The 20,132-nt window shown below is 56.8% G+C and overlaps 1 protein-coding gene across 3 annotated transcripts; it reads left to right on the top strand.

The window, feature by feature from the left end:
• The first annotated feature begins 1,008 nt into the window (after positions 1-1,008).
• DRG2 (developmentally regulated GTP binding protein 2) lies at positions 1,009-20,041 on the top strand. Of its 3 annotated transcripts, none has more exons than XM_032321337.1 (13): positions 1,009-1,201; positions 5,197-5,357; positions 9,354-9,443; positions 9,907-9,967; positions 11,771-11,861; positions 12,430-12,502; positions 12,595-12,685; positions 13,506-13,603; positions 14,004-14,080; positions 15,298-15,386; positions 16,170-16,228; positions 19,425-19,478; positions 19,825-20,041. In XM_032321337.1, exons 1-13 carry the CDS (start codon positions 1,138-1,140, stop codon positions 19,909-19,911), a joined length of 1,095 nt encoding a protein of 364 aa, XP_032177228.1. In that variant the 5' UTR covers positions 1,009-1,137; the 3' UTR covers positions 19,912-20,041. The 3 variants fall into 3 exon arrangements, with proteins under 3 accessions (XP_032177228.1, XP_032177230.1, XP_032177229.1); XM_032321339.1 differs by lacking the exon at positions 1,009-1,201 and adding an exon at positions 1,230-1,815 and having other exon boundaries at positions 5,197-5,352; XM_032321338.1 differs by lacking the exon at positions 1,009-1,201 and adding an exon at positions 1,231-1,815.
• The last annotated feature ends 91 nt before the right edge of the window (positions 20,042-20,132 follow it).

The raw sequence follows: 20,132 nt of genomic DNA on the forward strand, positions 1-20,132 counted from the left end.
TGGGTAAAAGCCATGTAAGGACACAGGGAGAGGGCGACTGTCTGCAGTTTAAGAATAGGGCTCTCACCAAGAACCCAGACATACCACACCCCAACCTCTGACTTCCAGCCTCCAGAGCTGTGAGGAAAACGAAATTCTGTTGTTCAAGCCATCCATGTGTGGTATTTTGTTATGGCAGCCTAAGAAGACTAAGACAATCCCTCAATGCCACTGGGTACGTCTGCTGAGAATAAAGACCTTTTTCTACACAATCATACCCAAGAAAATTAGCAATGATGCCATAATATCTAACATCCTATCCAAAGTAAAATTTTCCTCAGTTGTCTTAAAAATGTCTTTTTATAGCTGCTTTTAAAATGTTACCAGATTCTAGGCGAAGTCTACACATTATATTTAATATCTTTTCATCTAGAACGACCCCACTGTCCCGCCTCCCAAAGCACCTTCCCATCATTGGCAATGGTGAAGAGCCCAGGCCACTTACAAAATGTACCACTTTCTAGATTTGTCTGATGTTTCCTCGTGTCTGAACTCAAAGCATTTTTTGGCAAGAATTCCAGTAGGAGATGCTGTCTACTTTATAACGCATCATATCTTGGGAGGCATGATGATAGGGGGTAAGGCAAAATTGGAACACTTCATTTATGGGGTAATGAAGATCCGCTGTCAACCTCTACACAAAATGAGAGCCACCAGGCTTTCAACTTGGCGCTTCTTGACACCAGCGGAGTCAGCTGTGCTTGGAACCTTAAGTTCAAGGTTCAGCACCCAAATTTACTTCTCTGTCTCCTAAGCTCTGCTCGTGCTCATCACAGCCCTGGCCGCGAACAGCTTGGCCCCGCCCCTCCCCGGGCCGTCCTGGCCCCGCCCCAGCCCGTCTCGGCCCCGCCCCAGCCCGTCTCGGCCCCGCCCCGGCCCATAGCGGGTCCACCGCCCCGCCGGCGCAGCGGGCGGAACCAATAGTGTCTGGCACTGCGCTCGACGTCGTCCGTCCGGACCCTGAATCCCGGAGCGCCGGGTGCACGAGGACGCTGTTCGCCGTGGGCTTCCGGGCGCACGCAGTTCTGCCGCCGCCGAGAGGGCGGAATTCCCGGTTCCGCTGCCGTGTGTGTCGGTGCGCCGGGTTCATCTGCCACCATGGGGATCCTGGAAAAGATCTCCGAGATCGAGAAGGAGATCGCTCGGACGCAGAAGAACAAGGGTGAGGGCCGGCCTGGCAGAGCCTTCCTTTCTGCCCGCCTCAGTTTTCCTGTCTGTAAAATGGGGGAACAACTCCAGCGATAGAGCTGAAGCGGGCTCGAAGGCAGCAGAGAAGTGCCAGAGACGTGACCAGGTCTCCCAGCGCACCCGAGGCAGGCAGGACCGGGCGGGATCCGGGTCCCAGCGCGCTGGTCTGATTGCAGACGATCGCTGTGAGATCGGCTCGGTGCCAGAGCAGGCGACCGAGTAGAGAAATCGCAGCCCGCAGCCAGCGTCTGACCCAGAGAGAGGCATGGTCGGGCTTCAAACCCGGGTCTCCTGGCGGCTGGGCCTGGGGAGTCGATGCTCTCCCCTTTTGTACTGAAAAGCCCAGGAGGAGACCTTTCACGGGTACAGCCTCACCCAGCGTCTCGGGAACGGAGGCCATCAAGACTCGAGCCTGGCGGACCTGGGTTTGAACTCCAGCGCCACCCGTACCTCCTGTGAAAGCTTGGAAAGTCACTTCGCCTCTTTGAGCCTCAGTGTCCTCATCTGCAAATGGGGATCATAACCCCGTCTCATCTTAGCTCACAGCTCAATTAAACTAGATAGTGTATGCAAAGTACTAGGCACATGGTAAGCACTACGTATTTAAAGTTACCCCTTAACATCAGTAGCATGTAATAAAAGATCAAATGTGGAGTTCAGATTGTAAGGGCCGGAGGCGATCGCAGGAGAAGAGCAGTGGGGAGAAACAAATGATGACACCCAAGAAGGCTTCCAAGAGGAGGTGGGACTTGAACTGGTTAAGGGGAAGGTACCCCCGGTGAGGGGCACTGCTGAGGCAACAGCATGGCAGTCCATGAGCATGGTGTGTTCCTGGGGCAGTTCTAGATTTAGTACAATCTAGATCAGAAGGAGGGTCTGGAATAATGGGAGAGGCGATTGGCCAGGGTGGGTGAGGCCCCGTGCCCAAGCAGTCCTGCTGTGGGAGGTAGGGAATACTAGGTAGCTAGCGTCAGTGTCTGTCTTTCCCTGGCTCTGTGCAGTTGTGGAGGCTGAGAAGTTGGGGGGCTTCGTTCATTATGTAAATCTTCCCCAGGCCCTTACTATGTGCTAGGCTTGAACACAGCAGGCACATCCTTGCCCTCCTGGATCTGACCTTCCAGTGGATAGTCTTTAAATGAATAACCAAATAAACAAGATCATTTCAGCCAGCCATAAATGCTGTGACGACAAACGAGGCCGATAGAGCAAGAGTGTGGGACTTGGGAGCTGGGCCTGCTAAAGCAGAGTGATCAGAGAAGACCTCCATGAGTTGGGGACATCTGAGCTGAGACCAGAATGAGAAGGAACCAGCCATGCAAAGATCGGGGGCAAGACTGTTCCTGGCAGACGAATGAATATCACTGAGGCAGGAACAGACTTGGCTTGGACAGGGATCTGAAGGTCTGGGGCTGGAGTGCAGTGATGAGAAAGGAAAGAGCCAATCATGTAGGGCCGTGTATGTCATGGGAAGGTGGCAGTTGTTTTCTCAGGCAGCGGGAGCTAGTGGAGGGTAAAGCAACGAGAAACATAGTCCAATTTCAGTTTTATTTATTTATTTATTTGAGAGAGAGAGAGTGAGGGGGAGCAGCAAGCAGGGGAGAGGGAGAAGCAGACTCCCCGCCGAGCAGGGAGCCCAATTCGGGACTCGATTCTATGACCCTGGGATCATGACTTGAGCCAAAGGCAGATGCTCAATGCACTGACCCATCCAGGTGTTCCCTGATTTCTGTTTTAAAAGCTCCCAATGGCTGCCCTGTGGAGTAGCATCTACAAGGATCAAGGAGAGTAATAGGGAGGCTTTGGCGGTGGGGAAGGGGATGTAAAGATCATTTAAGGATTAAGACCTAGTCCTTCCTTTCAGAGGGGCTCAGAGTTTTATGAGCTGGGATGACAAGAAGGATCAGATGAACCTGACACTTGCGGAACCCATACTTGACCACTTACTGCCACCAATTCACTCCTTCCCGTGTTAGACATTTCCTGAGTACGTGCCCTGTGCCACTGGAAGCGGAGATCCTGCCCCATTTGAGTGAGGGAAGTAAAAAAAAACAAGATAGTATTGAACAGTGATCAGAGCCATGAAGACAATAAACAGGATCATGAAGCCAAGAGGAGCCAGAGGAAGGGTGGGGGTTACCATAGATCATAATGACAACCAGTGATTACGGGGTGCTTATGTGTGCTAGTCATTGTTCTTAGTGCTTTCTCTAAGGCTTAACAAAAGTCCAGTGGTGTGGTTTCTCCTGATAACATCCTGCTTTGCAGATTGAGACACTGATACACAAGAAGATTAAGTAACTTTTCCAAAGTTATGTAGCCAGGAATGGCAGGGTGGGTGTGACATTGCCCACCGCCCCCTCTGGCTGGGGAGGGGAGGCCTCTTTGAAGAAATGCCATTTGAGCTGAGCCTCGAATGTCGAGAAGGAGCCAGCCCTGGGAAGATAAAGTTGCAATAGAAGGAATAGCAAATGCAAAGGTCCTGGGGCACAAATAGTGTCAGCTTGTCCTGAAGAAACAAGAAAGCCACTGGGGCTGGAATGCAGTACATACAAGAGAGTGGAAGGGGGTGTTGGAGAAGTAGTGAGGGACCACGTTACCTAGCCCCAGTCCACTCTTGTAGTGAGGATTTGGTAACACCTCCTGTACCATCAGGAAATGCAGCTCCTCTTGGATACTGTAACTTTTATATGCTCAGAATTTGAGAAAAATCAGTGTAATGCCCTAATCATAATACAAAGGAGGAGAAAAAAGAAGGCATAATTAAAATAGTGTTGATTTCAGTATTTACATGTTGGGGCATGGCCCAGACACAGTGATGTTACAACGAAGGCGTGAGGTGTTCACACCTCTGGGCAGCATCACAGGGCATGTGCTGGCCGCGACGCAGCCCAGTGCTCAGTGTGTTGTGCTGGTAACTTAGGCACCCTACAAGAGGCCTGGGATCCCCAGATGGTGAGCACCTCCAGGTAAAGTTTCCAACAGCACATGCTAGAGTCTTTCCTTAACATGCACAGAACTCATATTCCTGGAAATTTCAGTGTTTATTCACACCGTAAAAAAAAAAAAAGTCCTGTGTTGCTGTGTGAAACAAAAGGCTCTAGGCCCCAGGTTTTTCCTCTGCAAATGTCTTTTTTTTTTTTTTTTAAAGATTTTATTTATTTATTTGAGAGAGAGAGACAGTGAGAGAGAGCATGAGCGAGGAGAAGGTCAGAGGGAGAAGCAGACTCCCCATGGAGCTGGGAGCCCGATGTGGGATTCGATCCTGGGACTCCGGGATCATGACCTGAGCCGAAGGCAGTCGTCCAACCAACTGAGCCACCCAGGCATCCCACCTCTGCAAATGTCTTATGGCTGTGAAAAGTCATATGGAACATGGGACGATTGATAGCTGTGCCAGACTGACTCACACTTCGTAGGGCTGCGGGCTTCCCTGGTCCTTGCCTGATGAATGCTGTTGGGGACTTCACCATCACACCGACAACAGAAAACATCCCATTCCCCAGACTCCCCCAGGGAGTGCTGCTGCACGCTTTGAGAACCACTGACTTGTGGTCCTGTGGTCTCGATAAGGAGACTAGCTTCTATCCTAAATGAAGTGAGAGGCTAAGTGGACCTGTTAAGCAGAGGGTGTTTTCTTCCCTGATCTGGTTCTTTTTTTTTTTTTTTTTAAGGTTTTATTTATTTATTTGACAGATAGAGATCACAAGTAGGCAGAGAGGCAGGCAGAGAGAGAGGGGGAAGCGGACTCCCTGCTGAGCAGAGAGCCCGATGCAGGGCTTGATCCCAGGACCCTGAGATCATGACCTGAGCCGAGGGCAGAGGCTTAACCCACTAAACCACCCAGGTGCCCCCCCCCCCATCTGGTTCTTGATGTTTCCAGCCAGCATTTGGCTGTATATGGGGGCACACCTACCCATGGGGATTGGAGACCCTGGATACTTAACTTCCGTCTTGCTTTACGTCCTTTAGCCACTGAGTATCACCTGGGTCTGCTGAAAGCAAAACTCGCCAAGTATCGGGCTCAGCTTCTGGAACCGTCCAAATCGGCCTCATCCAAAGGAGAGGGTTTTGATGTCATGAAGTCGGGTGACGCCCGCGTGGCACTGATTGGATTTCCCTCTGTGGGTAAGGTCAGTGATGGTCAGCATGGGCCTTGGGGAGGAAGCAGGTTGTCTTCCAGACACGACTGTCCAGTGCCTTCTCTCGCTGCCTTTCTGAATTAGCTCCAGGGACCGAGAAGACCCAGCGTCCCCCAGGATCCGGTCCCACCCCTTTGTCATCCTGCCATAGCGACCATCGTTTCCTGTCTCTGGAAGGAGTGTTTCTGCTCAGTGTCAGACCCATCCATCACATACAAACATTTACTGAGTGCGCACCCTGGGCCAGGCTCTGGGCCGGGCCCTGGTGATGCGGGAGCAACCGAGATCGTTCTGTCCAGTGAAGAGGCCGCCAGATACAGGCTGAGGGAACAATGACCAGGTGGCTTGGACAGGTGCTGGTGGAGCAGCTTTTAAACCAATTCAGCTAGAAGGTGTTAAGCCTGTGCCTCTGTGCCACGCACGAGGGGAAGCCGATAACAGCTACCGTCATTTGAGTGCTTGCTGCCTGCTGAGCTGGGTAGCTGTGCTTTATACGGGTTTGGTTTTATTTTCCCCTCTGCCTGGATCATGGATGTGTATATCACAGGAGGTGGGGATTGGTCTGCGCTCTGTCCACACACACACACACACAAGATGGGATTAGGGCTCCTCTGGCCGCTGACATGTCCACTTCTCCATGGCTGTCTGTCCCATTCCTGCAGTAGAGTTCCCTCACCCTGTAATGGCTGCCCAGAAGCCCCCACTGTGCCTAGAGCTTCCTCACAGTCCGCTCCTTCCCTCGCGTGCCGATCGCATCCTAGAGCTGGTGTTTCTGCAGGACGCGTTCCTCCAAGGCCGCCCAGGGGCTTGAGGTGGCGGGTTTTAAAAACACCTGTCAGTGCTGCCGTTTACCCTCCAATGCAGCACTGACTGACTCCAGGTGGGGACAGTTGGGAATGTCTCCGAGCACCTGCTCACGGACACCCACATGGGGAGCTGTGTCAGCGTGAGGCTGTGGGCCAGGCCACGGACAGGGTAGAGGAAGACCACACTCGGCGTCGAGGTCTGCAGGCTTTCCTCCTGGGGATCGTAGGTGCCTCTGACTCTTCGGGAGCGCCCCTGTCCTGGGTGGACTTTATCATCAGTACTGGTGGTGGGTGGGTGCTGTGTGCACTGCCCCCTTGTCCTCCATCCATGTGGGCTCAGGACACCGCATTGTTTTGGTTACCATCCAAGCCAGGTGGGATGAGAAGGGGAACGTTGCTGGAGGTGGAAGTGACGCCAGGCGCTGGACATGAGCCACTGCCCTCCGTGGCTCCTTCTCCTCTGGGTCGTTAGCTGTTTCCCCAGGCGACGCCTTGCAATGCTTAGCATCAAACCTGAGTGTGCCGTCTGACACGCAGCTTTCCCACCGGGGCTCAGATCCCCGTAGTAGTATTGGGGTGCTTATGACCCCTCAACTAGACAGAAGCTAGGCACAGAGCAGTGCAGGGGCCTGCTGCTGCCGCAGCTCAAAAGTTGCTGATGCCCCCTCTGGGGGGTGGGGGGCCCTCGGGAGAGCTGGGACCGCCCCCACATGTGCCCTCTGCCTGCTGAACACCCTCATGGTCTTCAGTCCTGGCGGGGTGTCCGGATCCCTCTCTGTCTCTTTGGCCATTTCTCATTTTCTTCTGTGTACTAGAAATTTCCAAACACGTGGAAGAGGTTAAGGCAGAGTATAGCGCACCCATTCTCTGAGTCTGTCCATTTCACCATATTGCTCCATCCCTTCGGATTTGTGTCTGTGTGGGCGTTTGCGGTTTTCTTTGTTTCGACTGACCCATTTGAGAATAAAATACAGACAGCATGCTTGTCTTAAATAAAAATATTTAAGCCTGTGTCCCTAAAGAATAAGGATATTTTCCTACGTAGCCATGAGCTATCACACCAAACAAAACGAACAGTAATTTAGGAGTGATCTAACGCCGGGACCACACTCTGATTTCAACACTCACCCCCAAGTGACCTTTGAGGCTGCTCTGTCCCAACCAAGGTCCATTCTAGGACCGCATGTGGCCCGTGTCATGCCTCTGCCTGCTCTACTCTGGAACGGTCCCTTTTGCCCAGACCCTAGCTCTAAAGAGACCAGATAGCGGCCCTGCAGAGAGTCCACGCTCGGGAGGTGTCCACTTGCTTCCCCGTGGTGTGCTTTAGCCAGCTCGTCTGTCTCTTGTATTTCCTTGGAGCTGAGAGTCAGGTGGAGACCCGGGACTTGTGGCCAGATTCTGCATAGGAGATGGGGCAGACCTCATTTTGTACCATGCCAAAGAAAAACCCCTGACCACTGGTTGCATTTCCAGAATGGCTTAGGGGGAGGCATGCCCTGTGTCCCTTCTGAGTGGTTGTGTCAGTGTCCCCTCAAGTCCAGGTAACTGGGAAGTCCGCTGCAAGGTGCTGCCGCAGTGGCGTGCGGCAGTCAGTCCCTGTCAGCATCCCCCTAGTGACCTTGACGCCAGTGAATTGTCCTTGCCTAGGAGGTTTGTTAGCCGTGGTAAAATGTCAATTTTCCAGTTGTCTTCCTCCTTCCTCACTAATTAGCTGATGTTCCTCTGGGGAGTAGCGCTTTCTCTCATCGGGGTCAGTTCTTTGGTTTGCCTGAAAAAGTTCCTGGAAAGGCAGGACAAGTGCATATGTGCTGCTGTTAAATGACCAGCAAGATGTTGGGGTTAGAGCTGTCCCGCAGGGTGACCAGTAACTGTTTTTAAGCTTTAATTCTTCGGGTGTTGTGGTGGACTCCATCAGTTTTCACCTGGTCTTGATTTTACTTCCAACCTGCCACGGACTTCTTTTCCAAGCCCAAGCTGGGGAAAGAGCTTTGTTTACCGAGTGTGCCCTTGAGGGTCTGGCCCTATGGCCGGATCCTACCACCCTGCTGGGGACTGGGGCTTTCCCACCAGGGGAGGGCCCAGGCCTCCCCCCGCAGAGACCAGACAGGGTCAGAGTGCCCTCCTGTTGGCCTCCAGCTATGGTCACTCAGTGTCTCGGCAGCCCTTGCTCTCAGGGTCACCCCACTTACCCATACTCGTCTGCCCCACCAGGTTTTTATCTGTCCTTAGATTTCTAAGAGGCCCCCAGGACGGAGAGTGTCTGGATTTGAGGCCAAGGTTTCCTTCAAGGTGTGAGGGTATATGAGTGGGATGTGCCCCCAGCCTTCCTGGTTGCCTGAGAGGCAGGGTCCACGTGGCCCAGTCACAGCTGTGTCTCGGGCTCTCTGTTCCTGGTGCCCTGCTGACTAGGCTGGGGCCAGGGGGCCCGGGCTGGGTTTCTTCCCCTCTGGCTCTGCCCACTGCTTTGTTGGCCCTCTGGCCCACTGCACCCATTGCTGTGGCCTCACCACACTCTGGGCTCGGCACACCTTGGGCCTTATCTCCTTCCACCCCATGCAGCCCCCCAAGGTGGGGACCGAGCAGATGGCCAGCATGCATATGAAGGACTCAGAAGCTCAGAGGAAGAAGTTTCTTCCCCGGGGGGAGCCTGGTCTCTCTTAACTCCCAGCCAAGCCACGGCTCTAGTCCCACAGTGCACCATGGCATAAGCATTCCTATCCAGACCCTTCCCAGCTCACCCCTCAAAAGGTGTTGCCAGACCCTTCCTGTCTGGCAACACCTTTTCCTGCCATCTGGCTCTGTCTCAGACCACGTCTGTCCCCTTGCACATCTCACCCCTCCCTGGGTGAGCAGCGCTCTGAGTGCTAGGGGCTGTTGCCTGCTTGAAGCTCTCTGGGGCCCAGGAGGGGCTGCGGGTTTGGTGGAGCGAGGCAGAGGACTCCGATTTAGGAACCGGTTCCCTCTGGCCATGTGAGACAGGCCTTGAGGCCTCCAAAGAAGGGGGTGCCCTCTGGTGCCCCACCCGCCCTGGGCAGGGCCAGAGGTGACATTTCCAGCCGTTGAGGCTGAGGCTGAGGAGGGAGTCTGGGCTGCCTGTGTCCAGCAGGCACCCGGCCCATGGGGATCCTCTCAGGAGGCTGGGACAAGACTTCTCACTACAACGACCTCCTTTTCCTCCTAGTCCACCTTCTTGAGTCTAATGACCTCCACAGCCAGCGAAGCCGCGTCCTATGAATTCACCACCCTGACATGCATCCCTGGGGTCATTGAAGTAAGTTGGGGCATGCTTGGTTCTGGAAGGGGAAAGTGTGTGTGCTCGGGTTTGCAGGGGTGTAGATGGGTGTCGTGGGGTGTGGGTTGTCCGTGGGGAAGGGGAAGACTCTGAACTGAGCTGCCTTGCCCTCAAGCGCTGGGAGCTCACCGGTACCCATCGTGCTCCACGTCCCACACTGCCCCAGCTTGGGTCCCTTGTTCCCAGCTGGCCGATCCCTCTGGCTCCCGTGAAGCTTCAGAGTCTGGGGCCACTGGTGTCCCGGGGCCTGGAACCTCCGCAGTGCAGGGACATTTCTGTGCAGTGCTCTTACTGTCACTGGAGAGCCCCTCCCCGGCGGCTCCTCAGCTTGTGCAATAGCGTCTGTGCCGGACTGGGGCGGTGACAAGGCCGGGGTCCTGGGATCAGGCAGGCCCTTCCTGCAGGGACTCCTCCCCTGACCGTCTTCTCTTCCCCAATACAGTATAAAGGAGCCAATATCCAGCTCCTGGACCTTCCTGGGATCATCGAGGGTGCAGCACAAGGTAGGAGGTGGGGACAGGCGGGGGGAGACAGGGTGGACCTCGGCACCCCAGCCCATCCTCTTCCAGAGCCTGTTGAGTGTCCTGACCTCATTGTTAAAATCGGATGTGGCTGCAGGGCCTGATGGGTTGGGGGAGGCTTACAGCCGCTCACACCGCTTTGGCCTCATCTCATCCTGGCTGGCCGCATTTTAAAGCCAAGGAAACCGAAACCCCGTGGGGTGAAGTGACTTTCCCAAGATCACATAGCTCACCTGATGGGTTTGAATTCGCTCTTCCACTCCATGGGCTCCAGCGTGGCCCTGCAGGAACCCCTACAAGGAGTGGACACCTGTCACTTGTGCTTCTCGTCCTAGAGCCCCGTCCTTTGTTGTTTTGGTTCTGTGTTCTTTTTTTTTTTAAAGATTTTATTTATTTATTTGACAGAGAGAGATCACAAGTAGGCAGAGAGGCAGGCAGAGAGAGAGAGAGAGAGAGAGAGAAGAGGAAGCAGGCTCCCCGCTGAGCAGAGAGCCCGATGCGGGACTCAATCCCAGGACCCTGAGATCATGACCTGAGCCGAAGGCAGCGGCTTAACCCACTGAGCCACCCAGGCGCCCCTGGTTCTGTGTTCTGAGATGGGAACATGCTAGTGGCTTCTGGTGGTGGGGGGTGGCCTGCAGCCTCACAGAGATGGGAACCAGCTGACGGTTCTCCGGCAAGTGACAGGCTCTGTGCTGGCCGCTGTCCCGGTCCTCAGCTGGCCTTATGACTTAGCAGTTGTCACCATTTCCTTTTCGTAGCTGGGATAAGTGTCAGGGATGACAGATAAAGGGTCTGCCCTGAACTGAAAGGGGCTGCCACTCAGGGGCAGAGCTGGGGTTGGCCCCCACCTCTCTGGGTCTGCAGCCCCCGCATGGCTGGGCAGCAGGGCCTCCTCCCTGGGGGTCCATTTGCCGTCTCTGCCCTGCACCCTCCCATACCCCACTGTCCTATCAGGGCAAAGTCCCGCCTGCTTGCATTGGGGCAGAGGGAGTGGCGATGGTCCCCCAGGAACCTGCTGTCCTTCTATGTCGTGGGGTTTGGGGGTGGTCTGGCCACAGTGGGGGGCAGTGTGCGGATGGTGTCAGGAGGCAGCTGGCCCATGAACATCACTGGGCCCAAGCCCCTTTTTCTCAGGAGAGAGGCCAGTCATGGCTGAAATCTATACTAGATCCCAGTGCTGTGACCTTGGCAAGGTGCCTGGCTTCTCTGGTGGCCTCGTAGCCACAGGGTCTGGTCCTTATAAAGTGGCGGTCCCCACAGCTTCTCTTCCTGTGGCGTCTCGTGTGATCCCCTCTGCAGCCCTCGGAGTGGGGCTGGGTCATAGCACCCGTTTCCAGAAAGGGCAGATGTGTTAAAATCCTCACACCACACTAGCTTTGTGATCTTGGGCAAGTGCTCAAGTATCTCTAAACGAGGTCTCAGTTTTCTCCTCTGTGAAATGGGTGTGAGAACGCTGCCGGTACACGATAGTTTCGAGGACTAAGTGAAGAAATGTTCATGAAGCACTTGGCAGGAGGCCTGCCGCATGGTAGGGACAGGGGGAGAATGGTACTTCTCTGGGGGTGGCAGTGTCACATTGCCTTCTCTCTACAACAAGCCTCCGGGAGTAAGACAGCACGTGGAAAAAAGAACAGGGCCCAGGAGATCCCAGCCCAGGGCCGGCAAGGTGGCAGAGACCAGGGAGGAATGCTAACGGACCAGAGTCTGGGGCCCCGTGGGCTGGGTGCAGGTCACACACAGCCTGCCTGTCACCATGTCACCATGTCTCTCCCACCCATCCAGGTAAAGGCCGCGGCCGGCAGGTGATAGCTGTGGCGCGGACGGCAGACGTTGTCATCATGATGCTGGATGCCACCAAGGGAGAAGTGCAGAGGTCTGCAGGCTGGTGCGGGGCGCGGGCTGATCTGGGGAGGGCCCTGGGCGGGCTCATGGGACGCTGTGGCCCAGCTGCTGTGACCCTGAACTCATGATGGGTGGCCCAGGGGGTGCTTGGGCCTCTCCCACGTGGGAGCAGTGGCAGGCCTGTCCACAGGCTAAACCCGTGCGGTCCGCCTAGAGCATCCTCTTGCAGAGGCTTGCGTCTGGCACGTAGACGTCTGGAGACTGAGGGCTGTGCTCTGCTGGCAGAAGCCTCTACCACTGGCCCCTCGCCGACACAGGCCGTCCTGGCTCTGGTCCCCACCTACCAAGGCCGAGGTGCCTCAGTTGCTGCCCAGACCCACGAGGAGCCTGGCCCCAAGCCACAGAAGATTTGTTCATACCCTGACCTGCTGACCGAGGGGCACACCTCTGCCTGGCAGCAGCCTTGGCTTGCTGGGTTCCTCGTTGGGGGTGAGAGGGCACTGGTCTCCCTCCGGGTAGGCAGAGGCTTCTGATATAGCATGGAAGCCGCCTGGCCTGCCCCCGGCTTCACTGGTGAAGGTTTGCCGTGGCTCTGCCAGGTCTCTGCTGGAGAAGGAACTGGAGTCTGTGGGGATCCGCCTCAACAAGCACAGGCCCAACATCTACTTCAAGGTGAGGCCCCTCTCTCTGGGAGGCCAGGCCCAGGCAGGATGGGGACGACTACCGCTGCCCCTCAATGAGCAACTCCCCCTTCTCCTCTCCAGCCCAAGAAAGGCGGCGGCATCTCCTTCAACTCGACAGTCACACTGACCCAGTGCTCGGAAAAGCTGGTGCAGCTGATCCTGCACGAGTACAGTATCCTTTCCCAAAGCAGCACAGGAGGGGCAGTGGGAGACGGGCGCCTTGTGGTCCAGGGTGCTGACACACCACACCCCAAGCTGCCCTGGAGCCATCCGAGCAGCTGCCAGGAAGGCTGCAGCCCGGTGACACGGAGCACTTCCTGTCCCCTTTGCCTCCATGCTCCCCAAGCTGCAGGCTGGTCAGACCATGGCTATGCACTCAACAATGCCTTCCTGACTCCCTGCGGGTTCTGGGACTGGTAGCCAGTCACATCTGGAAGGAAGGTGACATGGTGAGGGAAACAGCCCCTGAGGACAGCCTGGATAAGCCTCAGGGAGAACCAAGGGCTAGGTGAGTGTCTGGAGGACCCTGGAGGACAGGGCAGAGCCCCAGAGGCAGAGAAGCTCAGCACTTGGAGAACTTCCCATGGGACAGGCTGTCTGCAAGGTGTTGAGGCCTCTGTCACCGCAGGTATGCAAGCAGAGGCAGGGAAGCCTCCGGAGGAGAGTGCTGCATGGGGGCAGGTGGGTTAGGCCAGTGCTTACAGACAGCGCTCGTGGCCCTAAAGCCTGGGCTGCCACTGAGCATTCTGGCAAGTGCATTTCTCTTCTCACCTGGCAGGCGAGTGAAGCCACCGACTAAACTTTACATGTTCTGGTTTCTGTTGAAAACATGAGGGTGCTCCCCCACTTCACTGTCTTGTAAAACCTCCAAGGCAGAAGAGCTCCGAGGTCCCTTTCAGCACTCTGTTGCTTGCCTGGCCGTTTGGGCCCCTCTGATGCAGGGACCTGAGGGGCTGCTGGTGCACTGGTGGCCCTTAACCTGAGCCCCTCAGAGATCTTCAACGCGGAGGTGCTTTTCCGAGAAGACTGCTCCCCGGACGAGTTCATCGACGTGATCGTGGGCAACCGGGTGTACATGCCGTGCTTGTATGTAAGTGGGGCCGCCCCCCCGCCCCCGCATGTGCAGGAGGGCTGACCCCCATGGGAGGCAGGCGGCCCAGAGGAGTGGAAGGGGCCTGGAGTTGCTCCCCCCGCCCCCCGCCTTTGCGGCTGCGTGAGGCCTGCAGACTATCTAGCTTGGCACCCGGGCTCTAGTCCAGCCTTCCCTTCTGGGCATGGACAGCAGCCCCAGGCCCCCACAGCCTTTCCCTATCCTCAAGGCAGCAGGGAAGGGAGGCCACTGGCATTGGCCTCCCTAGCCCTGTGTTGCTGCGGCTTGCGGCTTGCAGAGGTAGGAACTGTGGGCCGAGCCAAGGCATTCGAGGACCCATTTCCTGCACTTCTTTGTTCCTTTCCTTCCCTAACACCTACCTCCCTGGTCTTGATCCCAGGTTTATAATAAAATCGACCAGATCTCAATGGAGGAAGTGGACCGCCTGGCCCGGAAGCCCAACAGTGTGGTCATCAGGTGAGCACTCGGCTGCCCCTAGTCCTTCGTGTATGTGAGCTTGTCAGGCCTCCTGGGCACCTTGGCCACACAGGCCCCCTCTGTGCACCCAGGGCGGAGGAGACCCAACTCAGTAACGGCTTTGACCTGGTTCTACCCTGGAGTGGCCTGGGCAGAGTGGGTGATGCGGGGTGGGCTCTGGCTAAGAAAACAGAAGGGAAATAGTGCCACCTATGTAGAAGGTTCATAATCACTGAGGCCTCAGAGCCTCATAGTCAACGGCCGGCCTCAGAAAGCCCACGGGTGTGAGCCAGCTCCTCCTGATCTCCGGAAGACGGGGCTTCCAGCAGTGGCAGCCTGGAGGGTAAAGGGAACTGAAGTCTTTGGGTGGGCGGGGCCATCCTGGCCGTGGCCCCCAGCCCTGCTTGGAGTTGAGGGTCTTGGGGTGCTACCTGCATCTTGGCTGAGGGCTGTTTGTTCGCTCCTCACTGCCCCTACAGTTCCCTCCTCTGGGCAGCCTGAACTGGGGGCTCTGCTCTGCCAGCTGCCCAGCTCAGACAAGGATCTCTAGCCTCACAGGCTTATGGGGAGCAGGATGCTGAAAGACTGAGTGGGGTGACTGGTGCAAATGATGGGTACGGGTTCTGGACCATCTGCTGGGCATTGCCAGCTACTGCCAAGAGCAGCAGAGAGCGGGCATCCTTCCCGAAGGACAGCTCAGTTCCTCTCCTGCTGTGTCCCAGGCTCCCTTCAGGGGCTGCCTAGAACATGTCATCCTCAAGGTGTGAGGTCACCTTCACACCACACCTTCACCTGCTGTGCTCACAACATGTCATGCTCAAGGTCATGTCTGCAAACGATCAAGCCAGGGGCTGCCCCATCACAGAAATCCCCACCGGGCGGCCCTGTGGCCACCAGTCTCCCAGCAACTGTCAGGAGGGAAGCCCCCCTCCAGGCGCCCTGCATCCCTCAGCGCTGCTGTGTGCTCTCCACAGAGCGCCACGGAGACCCCCAGGAGAAACAGCTGAGCTCTCCTGGGCATGACCATGGCTGTGACCAGAGGCGCCGGCAGCTGAAGTGTCAAGCTGCTGTCAGATCTGCGGGCTTGGTTCCCATGGGTGCCAGATGGGCTGCACTGGCCTCGGTGTAGGTTGTCATTTGCACGAGTGAGAAAGCAGGCAGCCCCGGTCTCTGAGCCCATGGGGGCTGCTCTGACCGGCTGCCTTCGTCCCTGGCAGCTGTGGCATGAAGCTGAACCTGGACTACTTGCTCGAGATGCTTTGGGAGTACCTGGCCCTGACCTGCATCTACACCAAGAAGAGAGGACGTGAGTGCGGCGGCGGGCAGCCTAGAAGACGGGCTGAATCCCCCTCACGATGGGGCTGCCAGGCTCTGCCCAGTGCCCCTGACTCAGCTGGTCCGTACAGATCACAGCTTTTCTCCCATCTCACAGCTGGCACTGCCCTCTGCCCCGGGCTGCTAGAGACCGTGGCTGAGCTATGCTGCTTTCTGGGGCTGCTGGTCCTGAGGATGCCCCGGGTTGGGGGGTGGGAGTGGCTAGAGGCCGGCCTGTGGTTCCACATGGGCTACAGTGATCACCCCCCTCCCAGCCTCTTCTGGGTCAGGACTTGAGGCACGTGAATACAGGGGAGCCTTCACCGTGTGGAGTCTCCCCCCCCCCCCCCCCCCCGCCCCTCTCAAACCCTGTGACCTTGCAGCTGAGTTCTGGCAGTTTGTGTAGCCTTGACCTTGTCATCAAGGAAGGAGCTGCAGCTGCCCCTGACTGGACGCCAGCAGCTGTCACGTCTTGCCAGTGCTGTCCAGATGCTCCCCGTGACTGGACTTAGTTAAGGCCCTTGTGTCTGATGGGGTTGCAGGCTGCCTGAGTCCTGGATGTGGATTTATGTTGATTTCCTGTGTTAAAGTCAAGGTTGTGGAGCACCACACAAGGACCTGTAGGGAGGGTGTGCTAAATGGCGAGGGAAAGGTTAAACCAAGGCTGGGGGCTGGAAGGGCCTCTGTCCCTTGATGGAAGGCAACCACAGAGTAGCTTGGGGCCATAACTGTGGTTGCTTTCCTGTCCCCCCACCTCCAATGTCTACCTTCACAGAGAGGCCAGACTTCACAGATGCCATCATCCTCCGGAAAGGGGCCTCCGTGGAGCATGTGGTGAGTTGCCGAGTCATGTCCAGACAGCGAGTCAGGGAGGTCACCGTGCCCCCTACAAGGTCTTGCCGAAGGCCCTCCCAGCCCTCTGCTGGCTTGAGTGACACCAGCTGCGGTAGCAGAGTGGCCGTGGGCAGGCCCCAGAATGAGACCTGGGGTCGCCTCCCAGCCACTGTTCCCAGCTGCATAGCGAGCCTGCAGGCCGCGCCAGAGGCAGGGATGTTTCGCCCACCCTGGTGGTGGCTAGGGTGTGCGGTTGCATGAGGTCCCCGGCAGCAGGCCGGGCACTGGGAAGGTCCGGGAAGTAGTGGTCATCCCCATCCTGTCACATCCTCGCGCCGCAGGCCTCTCAGAGTCCCTGTTCTCTCAGAGTCCTCTGTTTGGCTGCTCCACCATGGAGAGCTGCTGCCCTGGGGAATTTCTGTATTGTTAACTCCAAGTTGTGTTTCCCCAGTGCCAGCCTACGGCTCAGAGTTACCACCTCCCTGCCCATAGCCCCTCTTAGCTTCCTCTCCCCCAGTCAGCCCCCCACAGCCCTCCCTGCTCCCACTTCACCCCCCCAGTAGCTCTGAATGCTTTTTGCACTCAACACACATTTACTGAACACTGACAGTAAACAGAGCAGCCCTAGTTCCAGCCAGAACAGGGTCCTTCGGGGGCAACAGATGCCAAACACCCAATGCCAGAGTCAAGAAGTCACACCTAAGGGGGAGTGCAACAGAGTAAGGGAACGGGGAGTGACCCTGAGTCTACACAGACAGGTCAGATGGTCTCCGGGAGGGGGACCTTATTGGGCCTGTAGATCAGGGAGGACCTGACCTTGAAGAGTTAGAGGTGGTAGAAGCCCTCCCAGGCAGAGGAGTGAGGTATACAAAGGTTCTGAGGCAGAGGGGCCCTAGGCTGAGCCTGTGGGCTCCGAGGGGGAGGGTGCATTCCGGATCTAGAGTTTTGTTGCAGGCCCAAAGGTCACCTGTCCCTGAATGTGACCTTGCGCCCTCTCTTAGAAAAGCATATGGGCTCTGCAAGAGCTGGTGAGGGCCCAAGAGCCTGGAACAATGTGCCAGGCTTTGGTTTTGAGGGGTTTTGTTTTCCATCTAGCTCATTTCTTCTCAGGATCTGTATGGTGGTCAGGTGGTGGTCTGGCCTGCAGGCTGGGCTCCTGCATTCGTTCATTCAGCAAGCCCAGCCCAAGGCCCCTTCCAGCTAGAGGCCCTGATACAAACGTATGGGGCTTGGCCTTGAAGGCCCAATGCCCATTCCAGCTAGAGGCCCTGATACAAACGTATGGGGCTCGGCCTTGAAGGCTAGCATGCCCGGCAGAAGCCACATCCCTTAGATGACTCATAAGGAGCTCCGTGGGGAGGTCCCTGTCCCTACAAGCCTGTTTCAGAACCTGTGAGTGAGGTGTGTCCTGGGGACCGAGCAGCTCTTGGTACAGGGGGGCCCCCCGGGTGCTGGCCCTCGGTGGGGTTACCCTGCCCCTTCTGTGGGTACTTTCCAAAACCCTCTCAGGCCCTGGCTTCTTGCCCAGGAGGATGTAGGACTTCAGCCACTCCCGGGAAGAAAGCGGGAGATAGCAGGAGAATGATTTTCTAGGCAGGGGGAAGAGCAGGTACAAAGGCCCAGAGGCAGGAGCAGATATGGGGAGTGCTGGCTGTTTGCCGTCAGCTGCACAGAGGGTCAGAGGCAGGAAGTGCTAGACCCAAGGGTGAAAAGCGCCCAGTGTGGGGAGGGGCTTTGGGGGCCGGCTCCAGAGCCTGGACTGTGTCCCCCAGAGCACTGCGTGCTCTTCAGTGACCACTGTTCGCCCTCCCCACAGGTGCCTCCCTCCCGGGACACCCAACTGTCCCAGTGCCACAAGGTATATACAAGGAAGCCTGCCTAGATGCTGACGGCAGAGACCCAAAGTAGAGAAACCAGGGAGACATTGGAGTCAGGCAGATGCAGGATCGTACCCTGGTTCCTCCATCCTGGGTCAGCCTCCCGGTGTCTCAGTTTCCTCTCCAGGGTGTAACTGACCCCCCAGGCTCCGGGCCTTTGATACACCCAGCCCTAGTGTGTAGTCCGTGACAGCTGTTGAAGGCTTTGCCTCCAAAAGGGTCACGGGTTGTACCCCCCGCCCCCCGAGGCAGCAGGCACCTTGCTGGGCTCTCAGTGGTGAGAGGTGCGGTGGGTGCAGGGGTGCAGGAGTCCCCCCATCATCAAACAACACCATCTCTCCCCCAGTAGAAAAGATGGCCTGGGATGACCTTCATTGTCCCTAACTGCTAGGGTCAAGTACAGAGAAAGACACCGGAGGCCCAGAGCAGGTGGGAAATGCTCTTACAGGCTCAGCATCCTCGCAGGAGCAGGGCTGAGGGCTCGGGGCTCTGAGCAGGACTTATAAGGCTTGCAGGCACGTGGGAGGTGAGGCAACACCACACGGCCTTCCCTCTGGCCCCCCTTCCACTGCCCCCGCTCCACTCTGCAACCAGGGGCCCCCGATCTTGGGAAGAGCTGGCTGCCCCTCCAAGGCCCCCTGCTTCTAGCTTCCTTTTTTTTTTTTTTTTTTTTAAGATTTTATTTATTTGACAGAAACAGTGAGAGAGGGAATACAAGCAGGGGGAGTGGGAGAGAGAGAAGTAGGCCCTCCACTGAGCAGGGAGCTATGCCAGGCTCTATCCCAAGACCCTGGGATTATGACCTGAGCCAGAGGCAGACCCTCAATGACTGAGCCATCCAGGCCTGCTTCCAGCTTCCTTTAAGAACTCTGGGATTCCTGAGGCCGGGATGGATGACGTCCTGGGGGGGAGGCTCCAGCTCCCAGCTGTGGCCAGGAGACGAGGATCAGCTGTGGTGACTCCAGGCTGAGGTGGGGTGTCCTGAAAACCACCCCCACCCATCCGAAGGGGCATTTGCCGGGGTTGTCATTCAGGCAAGGCCAGCAGAAGGCTGCTGACAGCCAGATCCAGGTGTCTTCTAAAGGCTTTGAGAACATTTCTAATGGGCACCACAGCTTTCAGGCCAGCCTGGAAGTGGGAGCATCAGAGCAGCCTGCTGCGTGTGCCTTGATCCTGTGGTATCCACAAGGCCACTGCTCTCTGAGCATCTGCCTGGGAAACTGCTGCCGCTTAGCACACAGCTGGGGCTTGGGGGTGTGGCCAGGTGCAGGGGGCTCGGGTTCAGACTCCTCTCACTGTCCTACTCTCCCATCCTCCAGTGCCACCGCATTCACCGGTCACTCGCCAGCCAGTTTAAGTACGCGCTGGTGTGGGTAAGTCTCTGGGCTGGAGATGGGTGGGGTCATACCCAGCATCGCCCCTGGGTTGGGCAGGAGCATGGCATCTGTGCTGTTTTGCCCGGCGTCCCGGTTTGGGGGCCTGCATGCTGACTTGTGCTGGCCTCTCCCACATTGGGATGCGGGGATGGTCAGACTCCTGGGGACATTGTCCTGTCTGCAGGTGGTTTTCCAGTGCTGTGGCCCCCACTTCAGATTCTGGCATTCCTGTCCCCCCAACATACCTACCGCCACACCCGCCATCCTCCTGTCATAGCTATTTCGGGCTTGGCCCTGCACAGGACAGAGGCTGACGTGGTCCCTCTGTCTGTCCACCGCCTAGGGCACCAGTACCAAGTACAGCCCGCAGCGAGTGGGCCTGACCCACACCATGGAGCACGAGGACGTCATCCAGATTGTCAAGAAGTAGTGCCTCCTGCTGGGCCCCCTGCCTGCCCACCCTGTCTACCCGGGGAGTCGGACCCAGCCGGACACACCAAAGCCCAAACAGGAAATAACGTGCAAATACATACACCCCAGGAAGGGGTCTCTCAAGTCTCCACTGTTTCTGGAAGTTTCTTCAGTAGGCAGATGTAGTGTGTTGGGGCAGAGGGACATGGTTGGGGAACTTGGGCTGGTCTGGTGGCATTT

The sequence above is a fragment of the Mustela erminea genome, chromosome 18 (genome assembly GCF_009829155.1).
Source record: "Mustela erminea isolate mMusErm1 chromosome 18, mMusErm1.Pri, whole genome shotgun sequence".
NCBI lineage: Eukaryota > Metazoa > Chordata > Mammalia > Carnivora > Mustelidae > Mustela > Mustela erminea.